Source organism: Canis aureus, chromosome 10 (genome assembly GCF_053574225.1).
Source record: "Canis aureus isolate CA01 chromosome 10, VMU_Caureus_v.1.0, whole genome shotgun sequence".
Classification (NCBI taxonomy): Eukaryota; Metazoa; Chordata; class Mammalia; order Carnivora; family Canidae; genus Canis; species Canis aureus.
In genome coordinates, this window is record NC_135620.1 from 40489808 (window position 1) to 40517524 (window position 27717).

Consider the following 27717-nt stretch of genomic DNA (forward strand, 5'->3'; position numbering starts at 1 on the left):
TTAACTGCCTAGTGCAAGGGAAATACCTGGAACCCTAGGCCACCATGTAGAGACCATTCTACAACCCAGGGCCCATGTGATGCCTTCAGGGGTGGGTCCACTGAAGTCACAATCAAAAACAATTTTTTTTTTAAGATTCTGTCTTTTTTTTTTTTAAGTTTGTTTGTTTGTTTGTTTGTTTGACAGAAAGAGAAAGAACACAAGCATGAGGAGCAGCAAAGAAAGAGAAGCAGGCTCCCTGCTGAGCAGGGAACCCAATGCAGGGCTTGATCAGGACATGAGCCAAAGGCAGACAACTGACTGAGCCACCCAAATAGCCCTTTAAGATTTTATTATTAAATAATCTCTACACTCAGCATGGGACTTGAACTCACAACTCCGAGATTATGAGTCACATACTTTTCCAAAAGAGCCAGTCAGGCACCCTCACAATCAAATATTTTAATAGGAAACAAACAACTATGAAAATGAACAGGCAAGGACACCTAGGTGGCTCAGCGATTGAGTGTCTGCCTTTGGCTCAGGGAGTGACCCCGAGGTCCAGTTCCCCAAAGGGAGCCTACTTCTCTCTCTGCCTATGTGTCTGCCTCTCTCTCTGTGTCTCTCATGAATAAAGAAATAAAATCTTTAAAAAAAAAAAAAAAGGATAAAAAATGACCACGCAAAACACACAGAACCAGAAGTATCTGAAACACAGGGATATTTTAAAAATTGAATAAGATCAAATCAGTATGTTTAAAATATTTGGCAAAGAAACAACAGGAGCTATAATGAAAGAAGATGATACCAGGAACAAGAACAGGCAATTTTTGAAAAGAGAAGCAAAAGAAAAAAAAAAATGAAAAACACATCCACGAAAAAGCTAAAGATTAATTGGACATGTCAAAAAAAAAGATTAAATACATCTAAAGAGGTAGCCAGTGAACCATAAATGAAAAGTTTATAAATACAAATGAAAAGTTTAAGAGATATAGAGGACAGAATTACAAGTCCCAACAACAGGAGCTCTAAAAGGAAAGCATCAGAAGAATGACTGAGACCTGCACACCTGGGTGGTACAGTCAGCTAGGAGTCTGCTTTTAGCTCAGGAGCTATAATGAAAGAAGATGATACCAGGAACAAGAACAGGCAATTTTTGAAAAGAGAAGCAAAAGAAAAAAAAAAAAAATGAAAAACACATCCACGAAAAAGCTAAAGATTAATTGGACATGTCAAAAAAAAAGATTAAATACATCTAAAGAGGTAACCAGTGAACCATAAATGAAAAGTTTATAAATACAAATGAAAAGTTTAAGAGATATAGAGGACAGAATTACAAGTCCCAACAACAGGAGCTCTAAAAGGAAAGCATCAGAAGAATGACTGAGACCTGCACACCTGGGTGGTACAGTCAGCTAGGAGTCTGCTTTTAGCTCAGGTCATGATCCCAGAACCCTGGGATCAAGCCCCACATTGGGCTCCCTGCTCAGCGGGGTGTCTGCTTCTCCCTCTCCCTTTGCTGCTCCCCCTACTGGTGAACTCTCTCAAATAAACAAAATCCTTTAAAAAAAAAAAAAAAAGGATGACTGCGAAAGTGTTAGAAGAGATCTATTAGTAAGTTTCCAAAACAGAAAATGTGAGCCTTCACATTAAATAAGCACACACAGGCCCAAAAGTTAAATAAAAATAAACCCACATTTAGATACATCTAAATGAACCTGCATAATACAAAACTAAATAAATACAAGTCTTAAAAGCAACCAGAGACTAAAAATTACCTACAAATGAATGACCATAAGGCTGACAACAGAGATTTCAGAAATAGAAGGCAGAAAACAATGAGATTATATCATCAAAGCCAGAAGAAAACTGAGCATTGATCTAGAATCCTATATTCAAACTATCATTCACAAACTAGTGAAACTAAAGACATTTTCACAGAAAAACTAAGAGATTTGACTATCCAGCGTCCATGACAAAAAGAATTAAAGAATATACTTCTGAAAAGGAGAATACAAGTAGTAATCTTGACAAGAAAATCTGTAAATGGGGGATCCCTGGGGTGGAGCAGTGGTTTGGCGCCTGCCTTTGGCCCAGGGCGCGATCCTGCAGACCCGGGATCGAATCCCACGTCAGGCTCCCGGTGCATGGAGTCTGCTTCTCCCTCTGCCTGTGTCTCTGCCCCTCTCTCTCTCTCTCTCTCTGTGTGTGACTATCATAAATAAATAAAAATTAAAATTAAAAAAAAAATCTGTAAATGTGTTGGTAAATCTAAACACACAATGACTGTTAAAAACAATTTCTAACAATGTCATTTAAAAAGGGGGAACACCTGGGTGGCTCAGCGGTTGAGCATCTGCCTTCCGCTTGGGGCACGATAAGTCCAGGGATCGAGTCCTATGTCGGTTTCCCTATGGGGAGCCTGCTTCTCCCTCTGCCTGTGTCTCTGCCTCTTTCTCTGTGACTCTCATGAATAAATTAATAAAATCTTTAAAAAATAAAATAATAGAAAGGGGGACAGAGGCATTATTCTAGAATAAAAGTAAGAAGACAAAACAACCAAATGCAATGAATGAACCCTCCTTAGATCCTAGTTCAAAATATAAACATTTATACAGGACATTTTGAAGTATAAGAAGAGAATTTATTCGTATGCCAGAACAGTCTTATACACAGTTAGATCCATACACATGTACTAGAATTTTTTTTTTTAAAGATTTATTTATTTATTCATGAGAGACACAGCCTGAGAGAGAGAAAGAAGCAGACTCCTCGCAGGGAGCCTGATGCGGGACTTGATCCCGGATCCCGGGACCACAACCTGAGCCGAAGGCAGACACTCAACCTCTGAGCCACCCAAGCATCCCTAGAATTATTTTTATAAACATATACTAGCTGAAACAAGATTCAGAATAGTGGTTACATTTGCAATTGCAGAAAGAATGGAGTCAAGGAAAGGTAGATCCCCAAGGATTAATGACATATATACTTAAAAAATATATATCTAAATATTGTGGGACACCTGGGTAGGCTCAGTCAATTAAACATCTGACTTCGGCTCAGGTCAGGATCTCAGAGTCCTAAGACTGAGCCCCATGACAGTTTCCACATTCAGCCCAGAGTCAGCTTGAGTCTCTCCCTCTGCCCCTTACTCTGCACATGCTCCCTCTTTCTCTAATAAATAAATAAAATATTTTTTTAAAAATCTAAATTATTGCAAAGCTTTGACAAGAGTGTTTGATGAAGAGGTTATTTATATTACTATTCCCTGTACTTTTCAATATACTGAAATATTTTTTAAAAAACAATTTAACAGAGGGCAGTCTGGATGGCTCAGCAGTTTAGCGCCACCTTCAGCCCAGGACATGATCCTGACGACCTGAGATCAAGTCCCACATCAGGCTCCCTGTACGGAGCCTGCTTCTCCCTCTGCCTGTGTCTGTGTCTGTGTGTGTGTGTGTGTGTGTGTGTGTGTGTGTCTCTCACGAATAAAAAATGTAAGAGAAAAAAAAAGAAAACAATTTAAAAGAAAATTTCTTCAAGTAAGATGTAATATATAAAGTGTAGGGAGGAAAAAAAGTTGTTTTACTACAAAAAAGCATAAAATAATGTTAACATTCCCCAGCTAGCATCAAGGCTCTCTCTACCTCTTTAGGGAAAAAAAGGGAATCTCAAAGAGTACAAATTCTACAACATATGAAGGAGAGCATTACCTCAAAGAACCTATCAAACACTTCTAAAATGTGAACTTCCTACTTACAAATATGTCCTCATTTTCAAGGCAGATAGAAATCACCGAACGGACATGCAGACAGATTTCAAGGTTTCACAGGGCCTAAACTAAGTCTTTCTAGATGCCAACGACCCTTTCCAAGTTGAAGTGAAAACATATGCCAATCAAATATGCCAAGAGCCCTAAGAGTCATTCTATCATCCTAAATAATGCTCTATCTGAAGCTCTCGGTCATTCACCAAACCATGCAGTCTTTTCTGTGTCTACTCTTTTGCTAGTGCCTATAATGAGCCTTGCTCTCTAATCTATGACCTTTCCTATCTAGTGTCTTCCCCATGTACACCTGACTCCCAAATCAATCATTCATTCCCGTTGTGTTCACCCTTTTCTTCCTAAGTCCTATGCTAACGACTGCCATGACTGTTGGCAGCCATGAACTCCACTGTGGCCTACATCTATCACCTGCTCCAGTCTCACTACATAATTCATAGGTTTTTTTAACGCATTTATTCCTCCTCTTATCTAACATTTACTGAAATTAATAACAATTTCTTATACACGAATACTGCAACTAAGGAAACTGAAAACTAGATGGATTATCAGATATCGTAGAGAAATTAATTTTTCAGGTGTGATAGTGGCATAGTAGTTAAGGAAACTGAATGAGATATTATAGTATTATTAATTTTTTAGATGTGGCATTACTATGGTAGTTATATAGGAAAAGTATTTTTATGGGAAGGCATGCTGAAAGAATGACATGTTACTATGTCTAGTACTAACTTGGTTTAGCAAAAATACATGCATACACATATAAAGCAATGTAGTAGATGTTAATGTTAAAACAGGTGGTATTCAGGTAATTATTGTACTGTACTTTCATGTTAAACAGTTGTGGACTTCTGTACAAAAACTTGTAAACAAATGTTTATAGCAGCATTACTCTTAATAGTGAAATGGTGGAAACAACCCAAATGTCCCTCGGTGGATGAATGGATAAACAAAATATGGTTTAGGCATACAATAGAATGTAATCATAAAAAGTAATGAAGTACATGCTACAACTTGGATGAACCTTGAAAATATTATGCAAAGTGAAAAATTCTGTAAGTGAAAGAAACCAGAGACAAAAACCCTCATATTAAAAAAAAAAAAAAAAAAAGTCTCATAAGACTCCATTTATATGAAATATCCAGCAAGAGAGTGTGGGGGAGGGGGCAAAAGGGGAAGGAGAAGAACAAACTAACTCTGTGCTGAGTGTGGAGTCCAAGGCTGGACACAGATGCAGGACCCTGATATCATAACCTAAGCCAAAAATAAAAGTCAAATGCTTAATCAACTGAGCCACCCTAGGATTTCCTTTTGAGATCATAAAAATATTCTGGAGCTAAAAAGCAGTGACGGTTGCACAATTTTGTGAATTTACCAAATGCTACTGAGTTGTACACTTTGATGACTAAAATGCTATGTGCAATTTCATCACAATAAAAAATAACTGGGGGAAAAAAACAAAAATGTAAAGAAACTGCTATCATAGGGAGAAATACTGATGAGAGAAAGTTTAAGAGAGAAAAATAGGGCAGCCTGGGTGGCTCAGCAGTTGAGCGTCTGCCTTCGGCCCAGGGCATGATCCTGGAGTCCTGGGATCGAGTCCCACATCGGGCTCCCTGCAAGGAGCCTGCTTCGCCCTCTGCCTGTGTCTCTGCCTCTCTCTGTGTCTCTCATGAATAAATAAATAAAATCTTAAAAAAAAAAAAAAAAAAAAAGAGAGAAAAATAAATAACCAACCTGGAAGTGAAGCAGGATACTGCAAAAGAATACTCCTTGCATATACTTCTTCTGAGGCGGGATCAAATGAAAGAGGAGACATTGGTGGTAAAAGATCCACAGCCTTAAAACACAGAATTTATCATTTTGAAATATACACATTTACTTCTTTACCACAATAACACTACTAAATTAATCTATGAATGGATGATCCCCCCCCCCATGAAGATAGAATTACCAAGCATATAAATTATCCTATAACTATTTTAAACCAAGGATTACAATACTAGAACAAGGGGACTACTCTGTCCTCCAACTGTGTCTCAAACATACTACCTAACAGCAAAAGAAATTTCTCATTTTCTTAATACAATCCTCTGAATCTAAAAATATTAACTATAAATCACAAAGCAGCCTGATCAATACTCTATATGTATTTAGAAAACTTACAGAAACCAAAACATTTAAACTTTAGACTCAGATGCAAAGATGACAACTTACACATGCATAGCATTCCTAGATCATTCATAACATGATAAATCAAAAGACTGCCTTATATTAAACTACTCTCCAAAAGGCAAGTCAACATTACTTACTGGAGTGCAACCTTTAATTAGACTGAAAGGAGACAGACTAAGAAATTCTTTCCACTTTTTAAACCATTCTCCTTGTTTTTCAACAACAGAATGTTTTATATTGGTGAGATCTTCTTTTATTTTACACCTATGATAGCATAAAAAAAAAGAACTTCACTCAAAATATGAATATATAAAATGAGTACTGAGTAAAACTTAAGAATACAACAGTTTGTAGAGAAAGGGAAGAAAATGTAACTGGAAGTTCAACCAATATAGCACATATACACCGAATAAACTCTCACAGTGAATGAACATTCAGAACCTAAAGTACTTTTTTTCCTTTTAGGAGCAGAAAGCAGTCATGCATCTATTATTCCATTTATCTTTATTACTTTTTCCTAGTTCTAAACTAGAATCCAAATTCTACTCCTACTCTGTCCACTCCTAAAGGCAGCCCATAGCTTCCAGTTACTCCATTCAAATAACAAATAAGGTTGGGGTGCCTGGTTGGCTCAGTCAGTTAGACATCGGCCTCTGGCTAAGGTCATGATCCCAGGGATCCTGGGATCAAGCCCCACATCAGGCTCCCTGCTCAGTGGAGCATCTGCTGCTCCCTCTGCCCCTCCCTTTGCTCATGCTCTGTGCGCTCTCTCTCTCTCTCTCTCTGAAATAAATAAAATATTTTAAAAACTAAATAAATAACAAATAAGGCTTAGTTTTATTAAGTAGACTCCACAAAAGAAAAGCTTGAGAAAAGTTAAAATTATTTCCCAAAGAATTATCACTCATGGTAAATAATTTATTCTAGTCAAAAAAGAAAACTACATTAATTGTAGTTTCTTCATGTGTCTCTCTGGGAGTCAATGACAAGGTTTTTGAGTTCTAATGAAATGTTCACATTTGTTTGCTAAAGCTAAAGAGTTATCAAATATATGAGCTGTGCTGAGAAATTATCAAAACCACCCTATTCCTCCCCAATAATATAACAAAAGATCTTTTTACAGTACCTTATATGCTTCAGATCTGATAATCTTTCTCTCTGAAGTTTGGTCTCTTTTTCAAGGAAATGAAGATCTATTTTCAGTTTTGCTGGGTCAGCCTGACAACGTTCATATTTCACTACTTTTAAGGCTTCATTTAATAACCGAATAACTGTTAAGAGGTTCAATTCTCCAGCCTCATAAACACTTCCTATGTGCAACTAAGGATTCAGAGGGGAAAAAAAGTGGTTCTTAAGATAAACTATTACATAAATAGGTGTTTTTTTTTTTTTTTACTATTATATAAAAAGTTACCTTAAAGAAGAGTGAAAAAAGCCACAAGTTGGGCAGCCCAGGTGGCTCAGCAGTTTAGCACCGCCTTCAGCCCAGGGCCTGATCCTGGAGACCCAGGATCAAATCCCATATCAGGCTCCATGCATAGAGCCTGCTTCTCCCTCTGCCTGTGTCTCTGCCTCTCTCTCTGTGTGTGTCTCTCATGAATAAATAATTAAAATCTTAAAAAAATAAAAATAAAAATAAATAAAATAAAATAAAAAGCCAAAAGTCTACCCAAAAATGAAACCAAGTAAATAATTTTGGTCCAAAGAAAACTACTGTGAAAGAATTATCCGGCTGTGCTATATTTTTATGTTATGCAAAAAAATTGCAAACTAGAATAAAAGGAAAGCAAATAAATGAGAAGCAAAATAAAGACTGAGGAGAAAGAGCAGGTTTAGTGAAAGATCCTGAATTCATGTTTTAAAGAAGTTGCAAACTGATGAATCCAAACTTAGACACGTTTATTTGACCTGCACAATTCAAGTACTTTAAAATCATTTGAATTAGTTGCCAATCGGGCAGCCCCGGTGGCACAGGGGTTTAGCGCCGCCTGCAGCCTGGGTGTGATCCTGGAGACCCGGGATCGAGTCCCACATCAGGCTTCCTGTATGGAGCCTGCTTCTCCCTCTGCCTGTGTCTCTGCCCCTCTCTCTGTCTCTATGAATAAATAAAATCTTTAAAAAAAAAAAAAGAATTAGTTGCCAATCAACTAAAAATCTTAGATTTCACATAAAAATTACTATTTCTCCAAAGACCTCATCACTACCTACGTTACCCCTTTTGTTACACACAATTAGCAAATATTATCTACCTAGCCTCTGTAGGAATCTGAATTTGCAGACTCTTGATATTTCTGTACTAGGAATTTGAAGTGCGTGGTAGGTTTACCTATTACAGTGAAAGCTCTTCAGTGTCACAACACTATTTTACCTTTGTATTCCCCTATATTGTAATTAATGCCTGGCATATAGGAGATACTTCATAGATTAGGAGTTCACGGAAAAAAAAAAAAGTAAGCTATCCAGATGAAAATGCCATATAAGCAATTGGAAATAATTTGATGGAGTCTGGGTTGAAGGAGAGAGACTGGAAATACCAATCCTAGGTATAGGATTACTGATGAAAATATAGAATTGAGTAAGTAAATAAAGATGACTGTAATGTGGGAAAGAAAAGTAGTCATTAAAGGAACCATGGAAAATACTTTCATTTGAAATTTAGAGAAAAACGATGTGCCTGGATGGCTCAGTGGGTCAATGATCTTCCTTCAGCTCAGGTCATGATCCCAGGACCCTGGAATCAAACTCCACATCAGGCTCTCTACTCAGCAAGGAGCCTGCTTCTAGGGAGCAGGCTTCTCCCTCTCTCTGCCTGCTGCTCCCCTGCTTGTGTGCTCTCTCTCTCTCTCTTTGTCAAATAAATAAATAAAATCTTTTTAAAAATTCGAGAGAAAGGAGCCAGTATAAAAAACTGACAATAGCAGTCTAAAAAACGAAAGATACTGAGGTCACAAAAGCTAAGGAAAGAAAAGACTAAAATACTTAACAGCATTAAAATGAAAGAGAAACCATAGGATACAGACATTTTAAAAAGACATTCAGCCAACTAGATCACTGCTGCTCTCCTTCAGAATTTATAAAGAACTAGTACCATATTATCTTCCTACTAAGTAACCTCCTCCATTTCTCTACACTGCATGATGTATGCAGCACACAAAAGGAATGAACAATTAATAAAAGCTAACATATGTGAATATATACATGGTTAACAAAAGAATGTTTTACTAGATTTATTCACAAAAATAAATTCTGAAGACATTGTAAGAATATACATTATTTACATATCACATATACATTAACTGTATATTAAACAGGCATGTATTATTATTATTATATATAATAATTCACGAACAGAGTTCTTTCAGCAGTTTACTTAATATCAGATGCTTACCTGACACCTCTGTTTCTCAATTTTGTCAAGTAAGAGCCTTGGAATGTTGATAGCAACATTAGTTCCATCTAAAGTATATTGGTTAACAAGACTAAGGACTGCATTAACAACTTCTTTTTCTTTTTCCAAATATATTAGTGTTTCATTCACTGAAGCCCACAAAGACCGGACCTTTGAAAACAGAGACCAAGCCTCTATGTAATTTGTATGTATATCAAAGAAATGTAAAACACAAATATATCCTCACTGTCAGGAACAAATGAAGTATTCTTGTAATGATTTCTGGTGAGAAAATTAATTAACTGCCTAAAAGCACTAATATTACTTCCAAAGGGGTTTTAAAACTAAAGAATTTCAAAATCTAAAATAAATAAAACTAAAAAATTTCTCAGGAGTTTAAAAAAAATAAAAAGAATTTCTCAGGAGAATTTAATTTAGCCCACCATGATTTTCAAAACAAATCCAAGAAACTTCATTCTACAAAGATGCAATTAGCATTTCCTGTGTCCACCCCCTCCCCAGCTTGAGCCATGAGCATCCATTAGGAGCTAAGAGGAGTTGCAACTGTTGCCATGAAACCACCTACTCCCTGATGTGGGAAAGCTAGGACCAGCAGATAATACCATCCCTCCCTGAGCTGTTGCTGTTCCCTGATGCTCCCAGCCAGCTCAGATTTTATAAAAATGAATTAAAAAAAAAAATCTATTGTTAGCATTTCAAAACATGCCATGAATCTAAATGAAACTTTTCAGGAAAATGGGGCCCAGGGTAGCTAAGTTAAGTGTCTGTCTTCGGTTCAGTTCATGGTCCCAGGGTCCTGGGATCAAGCCCCACACTGGGCTCCCTGCTCAGAGAAGAGTCTGCTTCTCCCTCTCCCTCTGCTCCTCTACTCTGCTCATGCTTTCTCAAATAAATAAATAAAATCTTTAAAAACAAAGAAAACAGAAACTTTTCAGGGAGTAACAATAAAAGATTTTCAGGAAGGGAAAAAAAAAAACCACATCAATTCTAAGAGCCATTTAAGTTTCTTTCAAAAGATTAAAATATGAAAAACCATGCTTCTTTAAAAGCAAAGAATCTTAGGCATATACTAATCCATCTATGTTCGGTAAAATGCAGATGTAAGAATGTTTATAGGTGGGATCCCTGGGTGGCGCAGCGGTTTGGCGCCTGCCTTTGGCCCAGGGCGCGATCCTGGAGACCCGGGATCGAATCCCACATCGGGCTCCCGGTGCATGGAGCCTGCTTCTCCCTCTGCCTATGTCTCTGCCTCTCTCTCTCTCTCTCTGTGACTATCATAAATAAAAAAAAAAAAAAAAAAAAAAGAATGTTTATAGGTGGTAGCTACACTTGTGGTGAGCATAGCATAAATAAGAGAATTGTCCAATCACTACGCTGTATACCTGAAACTTACATAACATTATGTGCCAACTATATTTCAATTAAGATAATAAAAAAAATTTTAAAGAATGTTCATAGCATTTCTATTTTAATAGTCAAAAACTGCAATTAACCCAAAGGTCTACTGAGAGTAAAAAAAAAAGTATGTTGTGCTATATTCATAAAACAAAACACTACATAACATTGTGAATGAACACACTACAACCTACACACAACAGCATGTATAAAACAGCATGAGTCATCAAAGACAAACACAAAGGAATGTATTCTATATATAGTCCCCTGTATATAAAGTTCAAGAAGAGGCAAACTAATCTTTAATGTAAGAAGTGAGTATTTACTCTTGGGGAAAATGGTTTTAAATGAAAGGGGACCTGAAGCTTCTGGGGTAATGTTCTGTTCCTTATACTGTATGCTGGTTACATGGGTATACTCACTTTGTGAAATTTTGTCAGGCTACACACTTGTGACTTTATCACTTTTTGTACATATATTATGCCTTCAAAGAATTTATAAAAGTGGGAGGCAGGCAGGGAAATACAATAATTATACCCATGTTTGTGCTTATGTCTTCCCATGGTACAAGGTAAAGTTGTCCCCAAAGAGGACTCATTGGCAATCTAGAGATTTCACAGGATGGCATTTCCTTGGTGGACAAAGATCCAGGATCTCATTCTCAGATTTTTTTTTTTCTTTTTCTTTTTCTTTTTTTAAGTTCTCAGATTTTTACTTTAATCTTGTCAATGACTAAAAAACTGACCAAAGGTAAAGGGCTCAGGGAAAGTGAACCTTAACCAAACTCAGGAGGGATCAATGTGAAAACTTTTAACAGGTTTCACATCAACCTATTAAAATTACAATCAAAGATACTGTGTTCAGTAATAGGAATATCCATTCATATTCACAAAGTTGGAAGATCCATGAAGGAAATGACTTTGCCTCTTTCCTTCACTACTGTAGCTCTACTATCAAGAAAAAAGCCTAGCACATGGCAGGTGATTAATAAAAATTCACTGATGGATGAATAATTATTCCCTGAGGAGAGCACTGACTTTTTCCAGTGACAAACTGCTGGGGACGCCAAGTTAACATGCAAAGCAGCTCAGTGATCATAAAATCAGAACAAAGAGCTTGAGAAAGATTTCATCTAAACACAAAGGCCTAAGAAAACACTCCAATCTCACATCAAATCCAACCTCTGAAAACCTCAGATTATGTCTGCCAGATTCTTCCTAACTGCCAAGCCAGCCTCAATGCTGACTTCTCATTTTTCTTCCATGCTTACCATCTCCCTTCAGTTAACATACTTTATTTACATAAATACTATTAGTTACAAACTGAACTTTCTATCATTAATTTAAACCTGCTTTTGTATTTTTTAGTCTTAATAAATTTTAAGTTAATTTTTTCCATTATATTCATGCTTTTTAGAGGCACCCTTATATATTACTTACTGAGTTAAAAAAAAAAAATTTACAAAAAGAAATGACAAAAAGAGAGAATAAAAGTCCAAATAAGTAAGCCAACTGCACATCACAAAAGTAAGAAAGATTAAATTTGTTCCTTAAAAAGTTACCTTCTGGATTTTCTCTTGTATATTACTTTCGTCATCAGAGGATTCCACTCTAGTCAAAAATTAAATGATTTCATTAGTTATTTTTTTTAATTGTCTGATAATTTACCACCAAAAGAGCTAACTGATCTATAAACCCACCAATTAAAAACTATCCTAATTAAAAACAAAACTAAAATTCTACCTCAGCAATAAATGTATTGGAAGAATTGGACTAGGAATCAGAATTATGTTCTAATCTTATGGGACTCTCAATTTCCTTCTGGTAAAATGCAGGAGTTGAACTAAGGCAACTTTCAGCTCTAATTTAAAAGTCACTTACTTCTTTATTTGGTTTTGATGTTCCATACATTCTGATCTCAAATTTCTTACTTGTTTAACTGACAATCTGTAAGAAAACATATAAATGACAACTATAATTCCATTACAATTAACTGATAAGGACCACTTTGATGCTTTCCCCCATATCTTATCTTTGCTCAAGGCCACTGAAAACTACTCTTCCAAATAGACCCAGCAGCCAGGTAATGGGCTCTAGACTTCCTTTAAGAGTTACAGGAGTGATCTAACATATAGATTGCTATTAGGATGGACCAGGACTTCTTGGCTCATATACACTGTCTTCAAATAAAAATGTTGGAAGTAAGACTACTCTGCTCTCATCCTTGTCACAAATACTTAAGGGATAAATTTAAATGTTACCTAGGACACTTAGGCAATGTTGTATTTTCAAGGTGATTTCAAAGGATATTCTAACTTTCACAATAGATTAAAAAAAAAAATATGCTATTTCTTGAGAGTAGGAACCTTGCCTATCTTATTTAATGCTGTAGGACCAGTGCCTAAACAATATCTGGCACATAGAAGTAACCAAATAAAAATTTGCTGACAAGATAAACTTAAATATAACATAATATGAAGTGGTTAAAAAGACTATGGAATACCCACTTCACAGTATCTATTTAATGGATACTCAAAGACTATCAAGTAGATTTCAGAAGCAATATACTTTGAAAATGTTAAAATTTTAAAAATAAAAATAATTTTCAAATTTTTAAATAAATAAAAGCAACATACTATGGCAATATGGAAAAACTTACAGAATGAAATGAGAAAAAAGGATACAAAATAGAATGAGCACTATAATTATATCTTAAAAATGTAAATCCATATCAAAGAAAAATCTCTAAAATACTGAATTTTTTTGATTTTTTTATTTAAGATTTTTATTTACTCGTGAGAGGCAGAGACACAGGCAGAGGGAGAAGCAGGCTCCATGCAGGGAGCCCAATGCGGGACTCAATCCTGAAACTCCAGGATCACACCCTGAGCTGAAGGCAGATGCCCAATCACTGAGCTACCCAGGCATCCCAGTACTGAACTTTTTTTTTTTTTTAAGATTTTATTTATTTATTCAGGAGAGACAGAGAGAGAGAGAGAGAGAGAGGCAGAGACACATGCAGAGGGAGAAGCAAGCTGCTCCACACAGGGAGCCCGATGTGGGACTCGATCCCAGGTCTCCAGGATCACACCCTGGGCCAAAGGCAGAGCTAAACCGCTGAGCCACCCCGGGCTGCCCCAGTACTGAACTTTTTTTTAATTAATTTATTTATTTATTTTAAAGATTTTATTTTATGGGGGGATTCCCTGGGTGGCGCAGCGGTTTAGCGCCTGCCTTTGGCCCAGGGCGCGATCCTGGAGACCCGGGATCGAATCCCACGTCGGGCTCCCGGTGCATGGAGCCTGCCTCTGCCCCTCTCTCTCTCTCTCTCTCACTGTGTGCCTATCATAAATAAATAAAATAATTAAAAAAAACATTTGTTTAAAAAAAAAAAGATTTTATTTTATTTATTCATAGAGACAGAGAGAGAGAGAGAGAGAGGGGGGCAGAGGCAGAGACACAGGCAGAGGGAGAAGCAGGCACCACACAGAAAGCCTGACGTGGGACTCGATCCCGGATCACGCCCTGGGCTGCATGCGGCGCTAAACCGCTGCGCCACCGGGGCTGCCCAGTACTGAACTTTTAAATCAAAGTAATACTTTCCTTTGTTCTGAAATTTCATTTAGTATGCATAGTTTTAAAATATCTTATCCAGAAGTTATCTGGCTTTAAAATGGAAAGCGAACACTAAGGAGTTTTTAGGTAAGCATGGATTACTGCCAATGAAGGCACATTGATGACATTTATTCAAAAAGAAAGGAATTTCTGTTTCCTTTTTTGGGGGGTGTAGGGAAAGAACATACACATATGCGAGGGAGGGGCAGAAAGAGAGGGAGAGAGAATCTCAAGCAGGCTCCACACCCAGTGCAGAGCCCCACAATGTAGGCTTGATCTCAAGGACTGAGAAATCATGACCTAAGCCAAAACCAAGAGTCAGATGTCTAACTGCACCACTCAGGCACCCGTGGAATTTTCATTTTCTATTAATGTATTACTTACTGTGCATTTTCCTGATACTTTTGAATAACACAATCTTCTCTTTGCAAAACGTGTAAAAATCGATTACGTGCTACATGGCATCTGGCAATGCATTTGTGCATATCTTGTGGCTTTACATTAAATGTCTCCGTAAAACGTATAGAAGAATCTACATGCAACACAAATAAGATCATAGAAAACGAATGGGGGGGGGGGATAAAAAAAATAAAAAAAAAAAAAGATCATAGAAAACTTAGATTTACAGCTAATAAATATCAAAAATGTTGAAATCTATTAATTTTAAGAGATTAACAACTCCTTAAAAACCGGTATGTCGCATAAACACATACAACTAATTTTAACAAAAGAAAGGAAACCTTTTTTTAAGTAGGTAACTAAAAAAGGGTATCTAAAGTTGAGTTGTTTTACATACTAAAAAACTTTTGAGAGTCCATATGCCCCAAATAATTCTTATCACAGCTTGATACATCCATGAACAAATTGTTATACATAGTAACACAAACAAAAGAAGAAAACCAATTTAAAGAGATGAGGTGAGATCACAATACCTCCTTTGCTCCAATCAGTTTATTGTTCTACCTAGTAAGACCAATAGGACAACCAAATTAAAACCAGTCTCCATTTCCCAAATAATTCTTAGCTGTGTTACTAATGATCAAAGTAGACCCTGAGAATAATCCATCCAACATTTCAGAGTCCAAATTAAAACCAGTCTCCATTTCCCAAATAATTCTTAGCTGTGTTACTAATGATCAAAGTAGACCCTGAGAATAATCCATCCAACATTTCAGAGTCCGGATTTTTAGCTGTAATAAGTCCTACTTTAAGATGGCTCAACACAATAAAAATGGATATTCTGGAAAACAGGGACCACCCCACTACACTTAACATTACTAATCCAGGTTCTAGTGATACCCCCAAAGAAACCACAGATTCTAAATATTTAACAGGGGATAAGTCTGCTGAATGCAGAAGTCATCTAGAGACTGAATGCGTTGACTGGAATTGCTTTAAACAACAACTACGACAACCCATGCTTAGAAGTCTTATGCACAATAAACTGTTAAATCCAAACATATAGATTTCATATAATAAATTTTAGGCTACACATAGTTAAAGTAGACCATCCACAAAAAGAAAAACTGGTAATAATGCTTATGTTGCACTAAATTTTAAATATGCAAATACTTATACAGCTAGAGCACATGTATAAGTTTTTAAACACCATGCACAGAATATAAACTGGAAAAAAAGGTTTACATATCACATCACAGAGAAAGTATACTAAAAAATAAGGGCTACAAATGAAAGAGCAATAACTTAACAGAAAAAGTTATAGAGTACAAAAGAATACAAACTGCTCTTTAATATATGAAACAATTTTCAATCTAACTAATTAAGAGGAATACAAATTAAAACTACCCTGAGATTCTGTATTAACCTATCAGACTGAAAAGATAAAAATATCTGACATGCAATGTTGTTGAGCCTGTGGAAAAACAAAACTCTCCATACACTGATGACAGAGGTATAAATTGTTCAATCTCTACGGGAAATAATCTGAAAATAATTAGTAAATTACAACTGCACAATTCCTTTGACCAAGCAGTTATACACACACACACACACATATGTATACTTGAACATACAAAATCATACATGTATAAAGCTTGTCACTGTAGCATTGTATTTGTAGCCAAAAAAAAAAAAAAAAAAGGTGGGGGGAAAGCCAAATGTCTGTCAACAGAAAACTGGTTAAAAAATTCAAATATGCAGTTCTAAAGAGAGAAAATAAAAAAGCTCTATGAACTGATATGAGATGATCTCCAATATACACCAGTGCGAAAAACACAAGATCTGAAACTTGATGTATGTCACCATTTAGGGTTTTAAAAAAAGAAAAAAAAAAAATATATATATATTTGCCTGTATTCTTAATTACATTGGTTACTTCTACAAAAGGAAACTCAGTAGAGAATAGAAGTGAAAGATTTTTTTCACTTTTTGATTTTTGAATCATGAAAATTACCTACTTAAAAAAGTATGGATATAGTTACGTGTAAAAAAAAAATCTAAAAGAAAATAAAGCAAAATGTCAGCAATGGTTGTTTCTAGAAACTGGAAGATGGATGGGACCTTCCTGCATCGACTTTCTGTATTTGCTGCCCATGTTTTATGAGCATAAACCAATTAAACAAAACAGGATATTTAATAAACTACAAATAACATTTTTTTTTACGTCTTAGCTTTAAAATCAAATATTGTTTCTATGAGTTAAGAAACAGATCAAATCCCTTTAAAACAGCTATTTCTAACAAAAAAATCCCAACTGACAGTAGCCAAAGTAAACCTTGCATGACACAACATTTAACACAATACATTTAATACAATATAGTAGAGGCATATAACCTCCAAGTCTAATTTAATTTAGCCCTCTGGATAGTTTTGTGAGGTCAGCAAGCTAGGTATCCTTTCCAGGGTTTGAAAGGGTTGTATTTAAAAAAAAAAAAAAAAAACCATAGAGATGTGTATGTGAAAGAGATCTTGTGTAGTCCACAAAGCTTAAGATATTCACTATCTGGCCTTATATAGAAAATGTTTCCCAACCCCTGTATTAGAATGTAATAAAATTATCTGAATAGTTACTTATGTTCATTAGAGGCTTTCAAACTTACAGTTCCAGTAGAATATTAACTATATGCCTTGTAAGGTAAGTTAATGTTTTTATCTTATCTTGCTTTATTAAAATCTCTTTGACTTATAAATTATAAAAAAACAATGAAAATTTAAAACTCAAAACAAAAAAATTCCTACTAAAAATTAAACTTACTTTTAGAATGGGTTTTTATATATTTTATTGCAACAAATCTTGCGAAATGATACATCAGATGAATAAACTTAGGACCACCAGGAGAAAGAAACAATGATCCAACAACTTGAGGAAAACTACTTCCACATTCAGCCTAAGGAAAAAAAGAAATAAGATGATTTGAAGACCTTATCAACAATAATCTTATTAATAATAACCGTAATTCTGGGGCATCTGGCTGGTGTATTTAGTTAAACATCTGACTCTTGATTTTGGCTCTGGGTATTGAGATCCAGCCTGGCTTTTGGCTCAGCGCTCAGCAGGCAGTCTGCTTAGGAGTCTGCTTAGCATATGTCTCTCCTTCTCCTCTGCCCCTCCCTCCCATGCCCCACACTCACAGATGCAAGCGCGTATGCTCTTTCTCTCTCCCATATAATAGATCTAATAATAATAATAATAATAATAATAATAATAATAGACAAAATTCCTATTATGTAGCATAGCAGGAATGATCAGGATTATTCCATTTGAACCAGAAGTTGAATATTTGAATCCCTGTAAACTCTTGGTGGACTTGGCCAGAAAAAATAATTATAATATAAAGCCACAATTATTGATACTACTTGGGGACACAAGCTAAAGTAAATTATCGTCAAAAATGTTTTCATAAGAAAAAAAAAAGGTTTCTTTAAATGAAAACCATGATATAACCTCCCAGGAACTCAGTAACCTATTTCCAATGCATCTAGGCAGCAAAGCTGGTTTCCTAGATATATGCAGAATCCTTACCAAAAACCATTAAAAAGTATTATTCTAACAAATATTTCCTTGCTATTATACTGTTAGGATAAAAGCACTAAAAAGATTTCACCTCCAAAAAATTAAGGTAAAATTATACTTCAATAAAGCCAAAAAAAATTTAATGTAGTTTTTTAACTTCTTAAAGTTTGTATCTTCCAGAAAGAGAATACTTACAGAAATCTTTTTTAACCAATCACAGCAATGTTTCCGGAATTCAGTGTCACTCTTTTGGTCAAATGGAGGCCAACAAAGCCTTAGAAACATATATAGAAGCATTAGAATCATGAATTTAAAAACTCAGCAAAATTTTAAAACACGAGGGCAGCCCCAGTGGCGCAGTGATAGAACAGCCTGCAGCCCAGGGCGTGATCCTGGAGACCCTGGATAGAGTCCCACGTCAGGCTCTCTGCATGGAGCCTGCTTCTCCCTCTGCCTGTGTCTCTGCCTCTCTCTCTCTCTCTCTCTCTCTCTGTGTGTCTCTATGAATAAATAAATAAAATCTTTAAAAAAATAAAAAATAAAATAAAATAAAAATTTTAAAACACGAAACTTACATCCTATACTAGAAACATTAATGCTAAATGAACCAAGACTAACATTTGTAGATTTCAACTAAACAAGGATACCAACCTGTGAGAAATTGGATCTTTTTCTTTATAAATTAAAGGCTGAGTTCAGTTTACCACATCAGTGAATACATATGTTAAATGAAGCAATTAATCACCAGTAAAATTACTACAAATCAGCTAAAGAAGACAACGCTCTCAATGGATTCACTGGACTAATGCCAAAAAAAAATGGTATAAATAAATTAGTATGTTAAGCCTGGAAGAAAGAAAGAGAGAGAGAAAGAGAGAGAGAGAGAAACATAAATAACTGCTCAGGAAGAGCACAGAAGGAATGACATGAAAGCTTTGGACTCCTAGAGATAATCCATAACACAGTCAATATGTGCTACTGTTTTGTGGATAAACAAGACATAAAATAATTTTCAGAGTTTATTTATTTGAGAGAGAGAGAGAGAGCGCACAAGTGGCATGAGGGGCAAAGAAAGAAGCAGACTCTGCTGAGCAGGCAGCCCAAAATGGGGCTCAAACCCAGGACCTTGGGAGCATAGCCTAGTGGAAAGCAGGCGCTTACAGACTGAGCCACTCAAGCACCCCAAAACTTTTCTTTTTAGTATTTTTATATCTTGTTGGGACCCTGCATAGGGCTTCCTGCTCAGCAAGGAGTCTGCTTTTCTCTCTCTGCCCCTCCCCACTGCTCATTCTCTCTGTCTCAAATAAATAAAATCTTTAAAAAAAAAATTATCAAAAATAACAATGCCTAAACAATGGATTTACTTGTTGCTTTTCTTTTTTTTTTTTTTTTTTTAAGATTTATTTATTTACTTTTGGAGACAGAGTGTGCACATGGTGCACACAAGTAGTGGGAGGGAAAGGGGGGGAAGAGAATCCTCGAACAGACCCTCTACTTTTTCTATTTAAAAGGATAATAGCACAATATAAATATTAAAACAAATTTTAACACTTTTTCTGGTGGTAGAAACCCAAGTGATATGGAAAATAACTTGGAACCAAGGTTTAGTGCTATTCATATTCTTATCTCCTCCTTAAACTATTCAATATTCCACACTATCTACCATTAAACTAAATAGAAATGATTTTCACCTATAGCATTTGACACTTTTATATATCACCGACTAAACTAATAAGGATTTAGAGACCTAAAAATTAAAAATAGACAAAACAAGTGATATTGCCTATACGAAAAGGAGTAAGGCAGGGAGTAATGAGCAAAAAAATATTTTAAAAAAGTAAGGCAAAACTGTATAGACAGATTGGTACCAATTAACTGTTTTGCCCAACAACTGTGACTATAAAGAATGTTAGGAACTAATTTTATAAACAAAATCTATCTTATCTATGACATAATCAGTGATTTTAAGGTAAGTACCAAAGAAAAATCACTCAGATTTATAAAAGTTAAGCACTAAATTTTTAAGACTCAAACCTGATTTTTGTGACAACCATTCAAAACAATAGTCAAAGGCCAAAGTTGAGATTCTGGCTTACATCAGAGTATATTCCCCTTTTAAATTTGAGACTGACCACTTACAAAAAAGGAAATAAATTTAAAAAAAGAAAGTAAATAAAGTAACTTGACTCACTTGAAAACTTCTTTGGTGAGTGACTGGTCCAGTGTTTGAAACAAAAAATAAGAAACGATTTGGAAGGCATCACGGTTCAATTTATCAAACATGTTCCTAGTGGTTTAAAAAGAAATAGAAGCAGGGGGGAAAAAAACAAAAAAGGAATATGGTTAATAAAACTATCATCAAAAGCTGTGTAACAATTTAACACAAATTAGTATTTTTCATTCTCTTCAAGAGGTCAAGGCAAACTAATTTCTCATTTATGTACATTTTTATAAATAAGAAAAGCAATAAGCCTTTATTTTCTGATTCTGAAAATACTGATCACATAGAAAACTGGTAGAACTTTTTTTTACTGCAATGAGAATAGGACACATAAAGAAAAGGAAAGCCTAATTAGATTGAGAGAAAACCATGGCCTATGATGGGCTAAAGATGATATATACCAACATTTACTGAGTAACAATAAAAATAGCTACTAATAGTTTATCATTTCCCAGGTACTATTTTAGGTCTTTTACAGGTAATAACTCATCTAATTTTCTTTTTTTTTTTAATTTTTATTTATTTATGATAGAGAGAGAGAGAGAGAGAGAGGCAGAGACATAGGCAGAGGGAGAAGCAGGCTCCATGCACCGGGAGCCGGACGTGGGATTCGATCCTGGGTCTCCAGGATCGCGCCCTGGGCCAAAGGCAGGCGCTAAACCGCTGCGCCACCCGCAGGTGGGATCCCCTCATCTAATTTTCAACAATCATGAAATTAAATACTGTGCTAGTTGCTTTACCATGGATTATTTAATTCTAATGACATTAGATTGTAATTTGATTGTTCTCATTATACAGATGAGAAATTTTTAAATTTAGAGAGGTTAGCTTAATTGCCAAAACTATCCAAAATCATACAATCAGGAAGTAGAAGAGCAGTGATTTGAAATATGTCATCTGACCCCAGAGTCCAGGGTCTTTACTATTACATTTTAATCACAGAACCACCCTTATATAATTCTAGCAGGTGTTCTAAAGTTTTTGATTGTCCTGATTTTCCTAACTAATCAAGACAAAGCGTAAAAAAAAAAAAAAAAAATTATGTTAAGAATAACAGCAACAACAACAAACTAAACCTCACAAGAATGCCACAGCACAGCTATGAGGAATCAAGAGTTAACATAAGAGCAGTATAGGAACCATGGGGCCAGTCATCAGCCACTGTTCTAAGATGGATGTCTACTCCTCATTACCCTATCCCAAACCTTAGTGTCTGGTAAGACACAGAAAATTCAGGCTTCTGGGACTACCAGAGCCATAAGGAGAAGAGTTTTCTGAATTTCATCTACAGCAACAAACGGCTGATGGAAAGGATCCACCACAGATATCATGTTCCACCGCATGGCCCACCTGCAAGATTTTAAACTACACTTTGGTAACTCCCAAGGTAAAACAAGTCAAATTTGGCACAGAGATATACCAACCATTTTTCAAAGTCCTGGCAGTAAAGTATGAGTAGCATGAGAAGCAAAAAAAAAAAAAAAAGCAATTTAAGTTCTCTGGGTAAGTGAAAAGTGAATAAAAATGGAACACATATCCCAAAAGAGGTTAAAGTTTACACTCAAGAAGGAAAAAGAAATAACCTGTCAAAGTTATCAGATAAAAAATTATGAGAATCTTCCATTACTGTAGTATAAAAAGGCATTTGTATGGGTGCAAAAGGGAATAGTTTGCCACTCGATTATCAAAAGAAGTTAAGGGCAGCCCCAGTGGCCCAGCGGTTTAACACCACCTTCAGCCCTTCAGCCCAGGGTGTGATCCTGAAGATCCAGGATCGAGTCCGTCAGGCTCCCTGCATGTAGCCTGCTTCTCCCTCTGCCTGTGTCTCTGCTTCTCTCTCTGTGTCTGTCATGAATAAATAAATAAAATCTTAAAAAAAAAAAAAAAAGTTAAAAGCAAAAGAAACCAGCAACTATAAACAAAAGGTCTCAGAAGAATCTGAAGACATTATCAAAAAGAAGGGAAAAAACACTCGAACATAATAGACTATATCTAAGGACATTCTATATGCTAATATAAAATATTTTTAATACTTAGAACAGTGATCTGAGGTATTTCCACGTTCAATACATTTTCAACAATAATCTGAAGGGATATTTCAATTGGGTGATTCCTTATTTTCAGACTCTAAAAAGAAATTGGCTTAGGAATTAGGCAATTACAAAAGGAGCTGTGAGGCCCTGGAATTCATGACAAACATACGTGAGTACCCCTATAAACATAAAGCTATGTTCTCAAGTTGGAAAAAGAGTTAAGATTAAGGTTCCTATGCTTATCCATATGTCAAACAACTCTTGTCCTTGAAATGTTTCTATTCCTCAACAAACACAAATGAAGTCCCTACCTTCTTATCTCTCAAACCTGTTATTTTTTCACATAGTATCCTGTTGTCTTCACTTTGACACTTATTATAATTTTAAATAAGATATTTGTTGAAGGTCTGTTCATCCACTAGACTGAAATTCTGCAAGAGAAAACTTTGTCTATTCTGTTCACCACTGCCTACCCAGATCCAATACTGGGTTCAAATAGTATCTGTTGAATAAGCAAATGAATGAATCACCTTTTCTTTCCATCCCACTCCCACCTTAGTTTAGGCCTACCTAACTGCAACGCCCTGTTTCCCCATTCTGCAACCAGAGTGGTTTTTCCAAAGTGCAAATCTTCTGGGCAAATAGGAATGAAATTGCTGGATCACATATGTTAAGTGTATGTTTAACTTTATAAGTGGTTACAGAACTACATGCTCAGAGAAATTAGAAAACCATAGGACTTCACTCAAAAAAAGAATAAACTTTGTCATATGTAAACATAAGTCAAAATTTTTTTGAAATTTAAGTATCTTTGATGGTACGTTCCTGCTTGAAGCATTTTAAAGAGGACATCTGCTTCAAAATGATAGATCCCTCCTAACAAGCGACCAAAATGACTCTAAAGACAGGGAGTAAAATATTCTATGGCAGTGACGGGGAGGGAGGGAGCCCTGTTCTCACTGGACCAGCACTTAACAGATTTTTAACTAATTTTCAAAGGCAGAAAACAGACTGGAACTGTAGAGAAAACTAAAGCTGCTAAATAAATACTGGAGAGAAGGATGTGGTGGCAATAGTAACCATTCTCAGTGGAAGCCTGGAGAAGCTTCAAGCTTCTCTGCCACTAACGGAGAAAATGAAACTGCACTATGGGACATCAAATCATGTGAGATAACTGGAGTATTTATTAATACATAAATATAATCTTATAAATGCTATCCTCTGGTTGTCAATTTTTGAGACAAAGCACTTCTATACGTAAATAATAGTAACTTCAAAACAAATAGTTAACCAGCAAAACTCATGGCTCTAACCCTGTCAGTAAAAGAGCTATAATACATCTGAAAAAAGTCAAGGCAGAGGAGGGCAGGGAAGTGTGGATGAGCTGATTAATTACCTTATAAATAACATCTACCTTCATTGTGAAATTACTTGGTGGGGAATCAAGAGATCCTTTGAGACTGATACAGCAAGAAACTGAGGTCTTAAAGCACATTATTAAAACACTTGCCACTCAAAGTGAACACTTAAATAACAATTGGAAAAGTCTAAAGACTGAGAACAGGAAACAGCCAATGTATCTCAAATTTCTCAAAGATAATGCTCTAAAGCTGATGAGTTTAGCGGATCCCTGGGTGGCTCAGCGGTGTAGCCCTGCCTTCAGCCGGGGGCGTGGTCCTGGAGACCCGGGATCGAGTCCCACAGCGGGCTCCCTCCGCCTGTGTCTCTGCCTCTCTGTATCTCTCATGAACGAATGAATAAGATCTTTAAAAAAATAATAATAAAGTTGTAAGTTTAGAACACAGAAATACAATCAAAATATTGAGACTCAGAATCATAACTATCATATCAGTGACAAAAATAGGGAAGGGGGTTTTACTTTCCACTTTAGTACCCTTTTCTACTATTTCTTGCGAACTACAGAACGGCTCGGTCTACAAATTCATAAGGTAAAAATCATCATCCGGAGAGCCACCCCCTTGAAAGGCTCCCTCAAGGCCGCCTGGGTGGCTGGCGGTTGAGCGTCAGCCTCCGCCTCAGGTCGTGATCCCAGGCTCGGAGGGGGGCGGAGGGGGAGGGGGAGGGGGAGGAGCCCCGCCTGGGGCGGGGAGCCTCGTCTCCGTCGGCCTCTGTCTCTGCCTTTCTGGGTCTCTCACGAATTAAATAAGATCAAAAGAAAGAAGAAAAAGAAAAAGAAGAAAAAGAAAAAGAAAAGAAAAGAAAAAAGAAAAGAGGAAAGAAAAGAAAAGAGAAAAGAGAAAGAGGAAAGAAAGAAAAGAAAGAAAAAGAAAAGACAAGACAAAGAAAAGAAAGAAAGAAAGAAAGAAAGAAAGAAAGAAAGAAAGAAAGAAAGAAAGAAAAAAAGACAAGACAAAGAAAAGAAAGAAAGAAAGAAAAGAAAAGAAAGAAATGAAAAGACAAGACAGGACTCCCCCGAGTCCGAAAGCCGTTGAAGATACCGCCGTCACATCCTTCCACGGCCCACTCGCCACCCCTCCCTCGACCCCACAGTCCACCCCCGGCATCACCACGGAAGCGGGATCCAACTACCGCCAGGCTGGCAGGCTCGGGCCGCGGGGCCTGGTACGGTGCTGGCGCACAGTGACGGCCGGACACTCGATTCCCCAGCCCGCGAGGTCCGCGCCCGGCTGGGGCACCCCCGCCCCGTCGGCCCCGGTCCTTACACTCCGAGGTGCGTGTGCGACACAATCTTGCCACAGGCAACGGTGGCCGGGCCTGGCTCGAACCCGAGCGCCTGCAGATACATCCAGAGATGCTCCTTCTCGAAAGAGGTGACCCACGCCGAGCTCATCTTTGCCGCAGGCGGTTATCACTGCAAAGGGAACCAGCGCAGGCCCCAACGGCTCAGAGCGCCTTCATGCTCCCTCCCTACGCGCAGCCGGAGGTAGCGGCGGCCCCACCGTCGCCACCGCACCTTCCTCTCTCGCCCGGAGCCATTTCGCCTCAAATGACCGTAAAGTCCGGGGGAAATGGAGCCTTTAATGGTATTACGGTACAGCGGACTCGCCTAAGCCAAGCCAACAAAAACCAAGGCTCCCGCGCTTCCGGAAAAGCGGCGAGCGCTGGCGCTGCCTGGCTTCCGGCAGAGGACGGATTTCCAAGGCCGACTATGTTTCCCGCCGTGCAATGCGCCCTGTTCTCCATCTCTTCCCGTCAGGTCCAGCCGAAAAACTACAAGACCCACAGTGCATTGCGTTGCCGGCGAGCTCTTTCGCGCTTGCGCGTAACTTCAGCACCCCCTTGCAGTAGTCCCACGGCTTCGCGCTTTCTGGTCTTTTGTGTCTGTGGTTCCTTTTGCTCTTGTAGGTCTATTTCGTCAGATTAAAAAAAATATGTAGATTTAGGACTGTGGCCCAGTGTAGTAGAAAAAGCATCGGGTTCCATCCTCACCTGTCTCAGTAGCTGTGAGATGTACCCACAACTAACCACTAAGCTCCAGGTCTGCTGTGAGCCCTCAACTGCTCAATGTCCTTTCATCCTCTGGCTGTAAGAAACCTGGCCCTCCCCTAAGCAGCTTTCCCCTGGGGCCCCCTCCACTGACGACTGTTTCCTCTTTCACACCCCGTAGACAATAGGGCCTGGAAATGTGGTGGGTATCCTAACTTAGTTCCCATTGCCTCCTCTGGCAGTTACTGCCTCACTAAAACCAGCTCCTTTGAATTTTATGCTTTCACCCACGACTCTTGCTTTTGGGGGTCAGGGGTGAAGGTGGGGCGCTGGACTTCATTTTTAGAAAACTTAGACTTGTTCCCGGATGTTACTCTTGGGATAATTTTTGGTAATTTCTATATCCATAGGTGACCTTTCAGTGCCCTGGTCTCCCAGTTACTCCACCTCTTCTCAGCTCTCTGCTCCTTTTCTCTCATTGCCAGATTTCTCTGGCAGAACCCAAATCTCTGTTAAATCCAGTTTTCGGCCTACTCACGCCTACAACTTAGCCCATAAACACGATCATGAAGCCTGTGGTAGCTCAAAATTCATGACAAATCAAATAGGCTTTTAGGCCTGCCCTCTCCCCTCTGTTTTTCCCAAAAAGTGATACAGTGATACATCTTTTCATCCTTATTCCAATACTTCTTTCCCCTCCTCTCAGTGTCTTGCATCCTTGTTAATGGATGCTTCCAGAACAGACTGTCTACCAACAATTTACCAACCTGCCTATACCTTTGCCCATATAGTCTTCCCTCCTCTCTCTCTCTATTATCTGGGTGAGTCAAAATATGCCTCCCTAAGATTGGTCCTTTGACTTATTCGATGGGTCATATTCCTTTTCTCCTACTCAAAGAGTTTGCTCCAGCCCTTATCCTATATTCTCCCTTGCATCACCAGTTCTTCCCATAAATACACAAACATGCGATGCTATCACCCATTGTTTAAAAAAAAAAATTTTCTTTGACCCCAATGCCTTTCTAGCTACTACTCCATTTCTTACTGCAAAAAAGCTTCTCTTGGGGATCCCTGGGTGGCTCAGCATTTTAGCACCTGCTTTTGGCCCAGGGCATGATGCTGGAGTCCCGGATCGTGTCCCACATCAGACTCCCCATGGGGAGCCTGCTTCTCCCTCTGCCTATGTCTCTGCCTCTCTCTCTCTCTCTCTCTTTCATGAATAAATAAAATCTTAAAAAAAAAAAAAAGCTTCTCTCAAAAATGTTCTATACCTACCCCACCACTAATAGTAACTTGCCAAGGCCACTTACATCAATTAGTGTTCTTTAGTAGCAAACAGCAAAACTGCCTCTAAGCGGGGTTTATTTGATGGGTATTGAGAAGCATAAAGAAAGAATGGAAAGGCCAGAGAATAAGATTCAGAAAATGCCAAATTCATGTGCCACTCCACTCAAGATTTATATGCCAGCAATCCAATTTACAGTTTAAAAAATAGCTTAATAGAGCAGCCCAGGTGTCTCAGCGGTTTAGCGCCACCTTTAGCCCAGGGTGTGATCCCAGAGGCCAGGGATCTAGTCCCACATCCGGCAGGGAGCCTGCTTCTCCCTCTGCCAGTGTCTCTGCCTCTCTCTTTGTGTGTCTCTCATGAATAAATAAAATTTTAAAAAATAAAATGAAAAATAGCTTAATATATTATTGTAGGTGAATGCCCTTATAATTACCACCA

General features: G+C 37.4%; 1 protein-coding gene across 5 annotated transcripts in view; it reads right to left on the reverse strand.

Moving 5' to 3' along the window:
• The window catches only part of HAUS6 (HAUS augmin like complex subunit 6), a 46325-nt gene extending 20608 nt beyond the window's left edge, over nucleotides 1–25717 (reverse strand). The window contains exons 1-11 of one of the 5 annotated variants that reach the window (XM_077912098.1): nucleotides 25268–25717; nucleotides 20521–20616; nucleotides 18525–18603; nucleotides 17571–17703; nucleotides 14741–14888; nucleotides 12623–12688; nucleotides 12304–12352; nucleotides 9327–9497; nucleotides 7065–7258; nucleotides 6076–6202; nucleotides 5501–5603 (exon numbers count right to left, since the gene is read on the reverse strand). In XM_077912098.1, the coding sequence (XP_077768224.1) occupies nucleotides 5501–5603; nucleotides 6076–6202; nucleotides 7065–7258; nucleotides 9327–9497; nucleotides 12304–12352; nucleotides 12623–12688; nucleotides 14741–14888; nucleotides 17571–17703; nucleotides 18525–18603; nucleotides 20521–20616; nucleotides 25268–25395 (1294 nt within the window). In that variant the 5' untranslated portion in view covers nucleotides 25396–25717. Of the gene's footprint in view, nucleotides 1–5500; nucleotides 5604–6075; nucleotides 6203–7064; nucleotides 7259–9326; nucleotides 9498–12303; nucleotides 12353–12622; nucleotides 12689–14740; nucleotides 14889–17570; nucleotides 17704–18524; nucleotides 18604–20520; nucleotides 20617–23153; nucleotides 23195–23979; nucleotides 24312–24477; nucleotides 24586–25267 lie in introns of those variants that run through there. The other 4 variants (XM_077912097.1, XM_077912102.1, XM_077912101.1 and 1 more) reach the window with 4 other exon arrangements.
• Between the last annotated feature and the right edge of the window lie 2000 nt (nucleotides 25718–27717).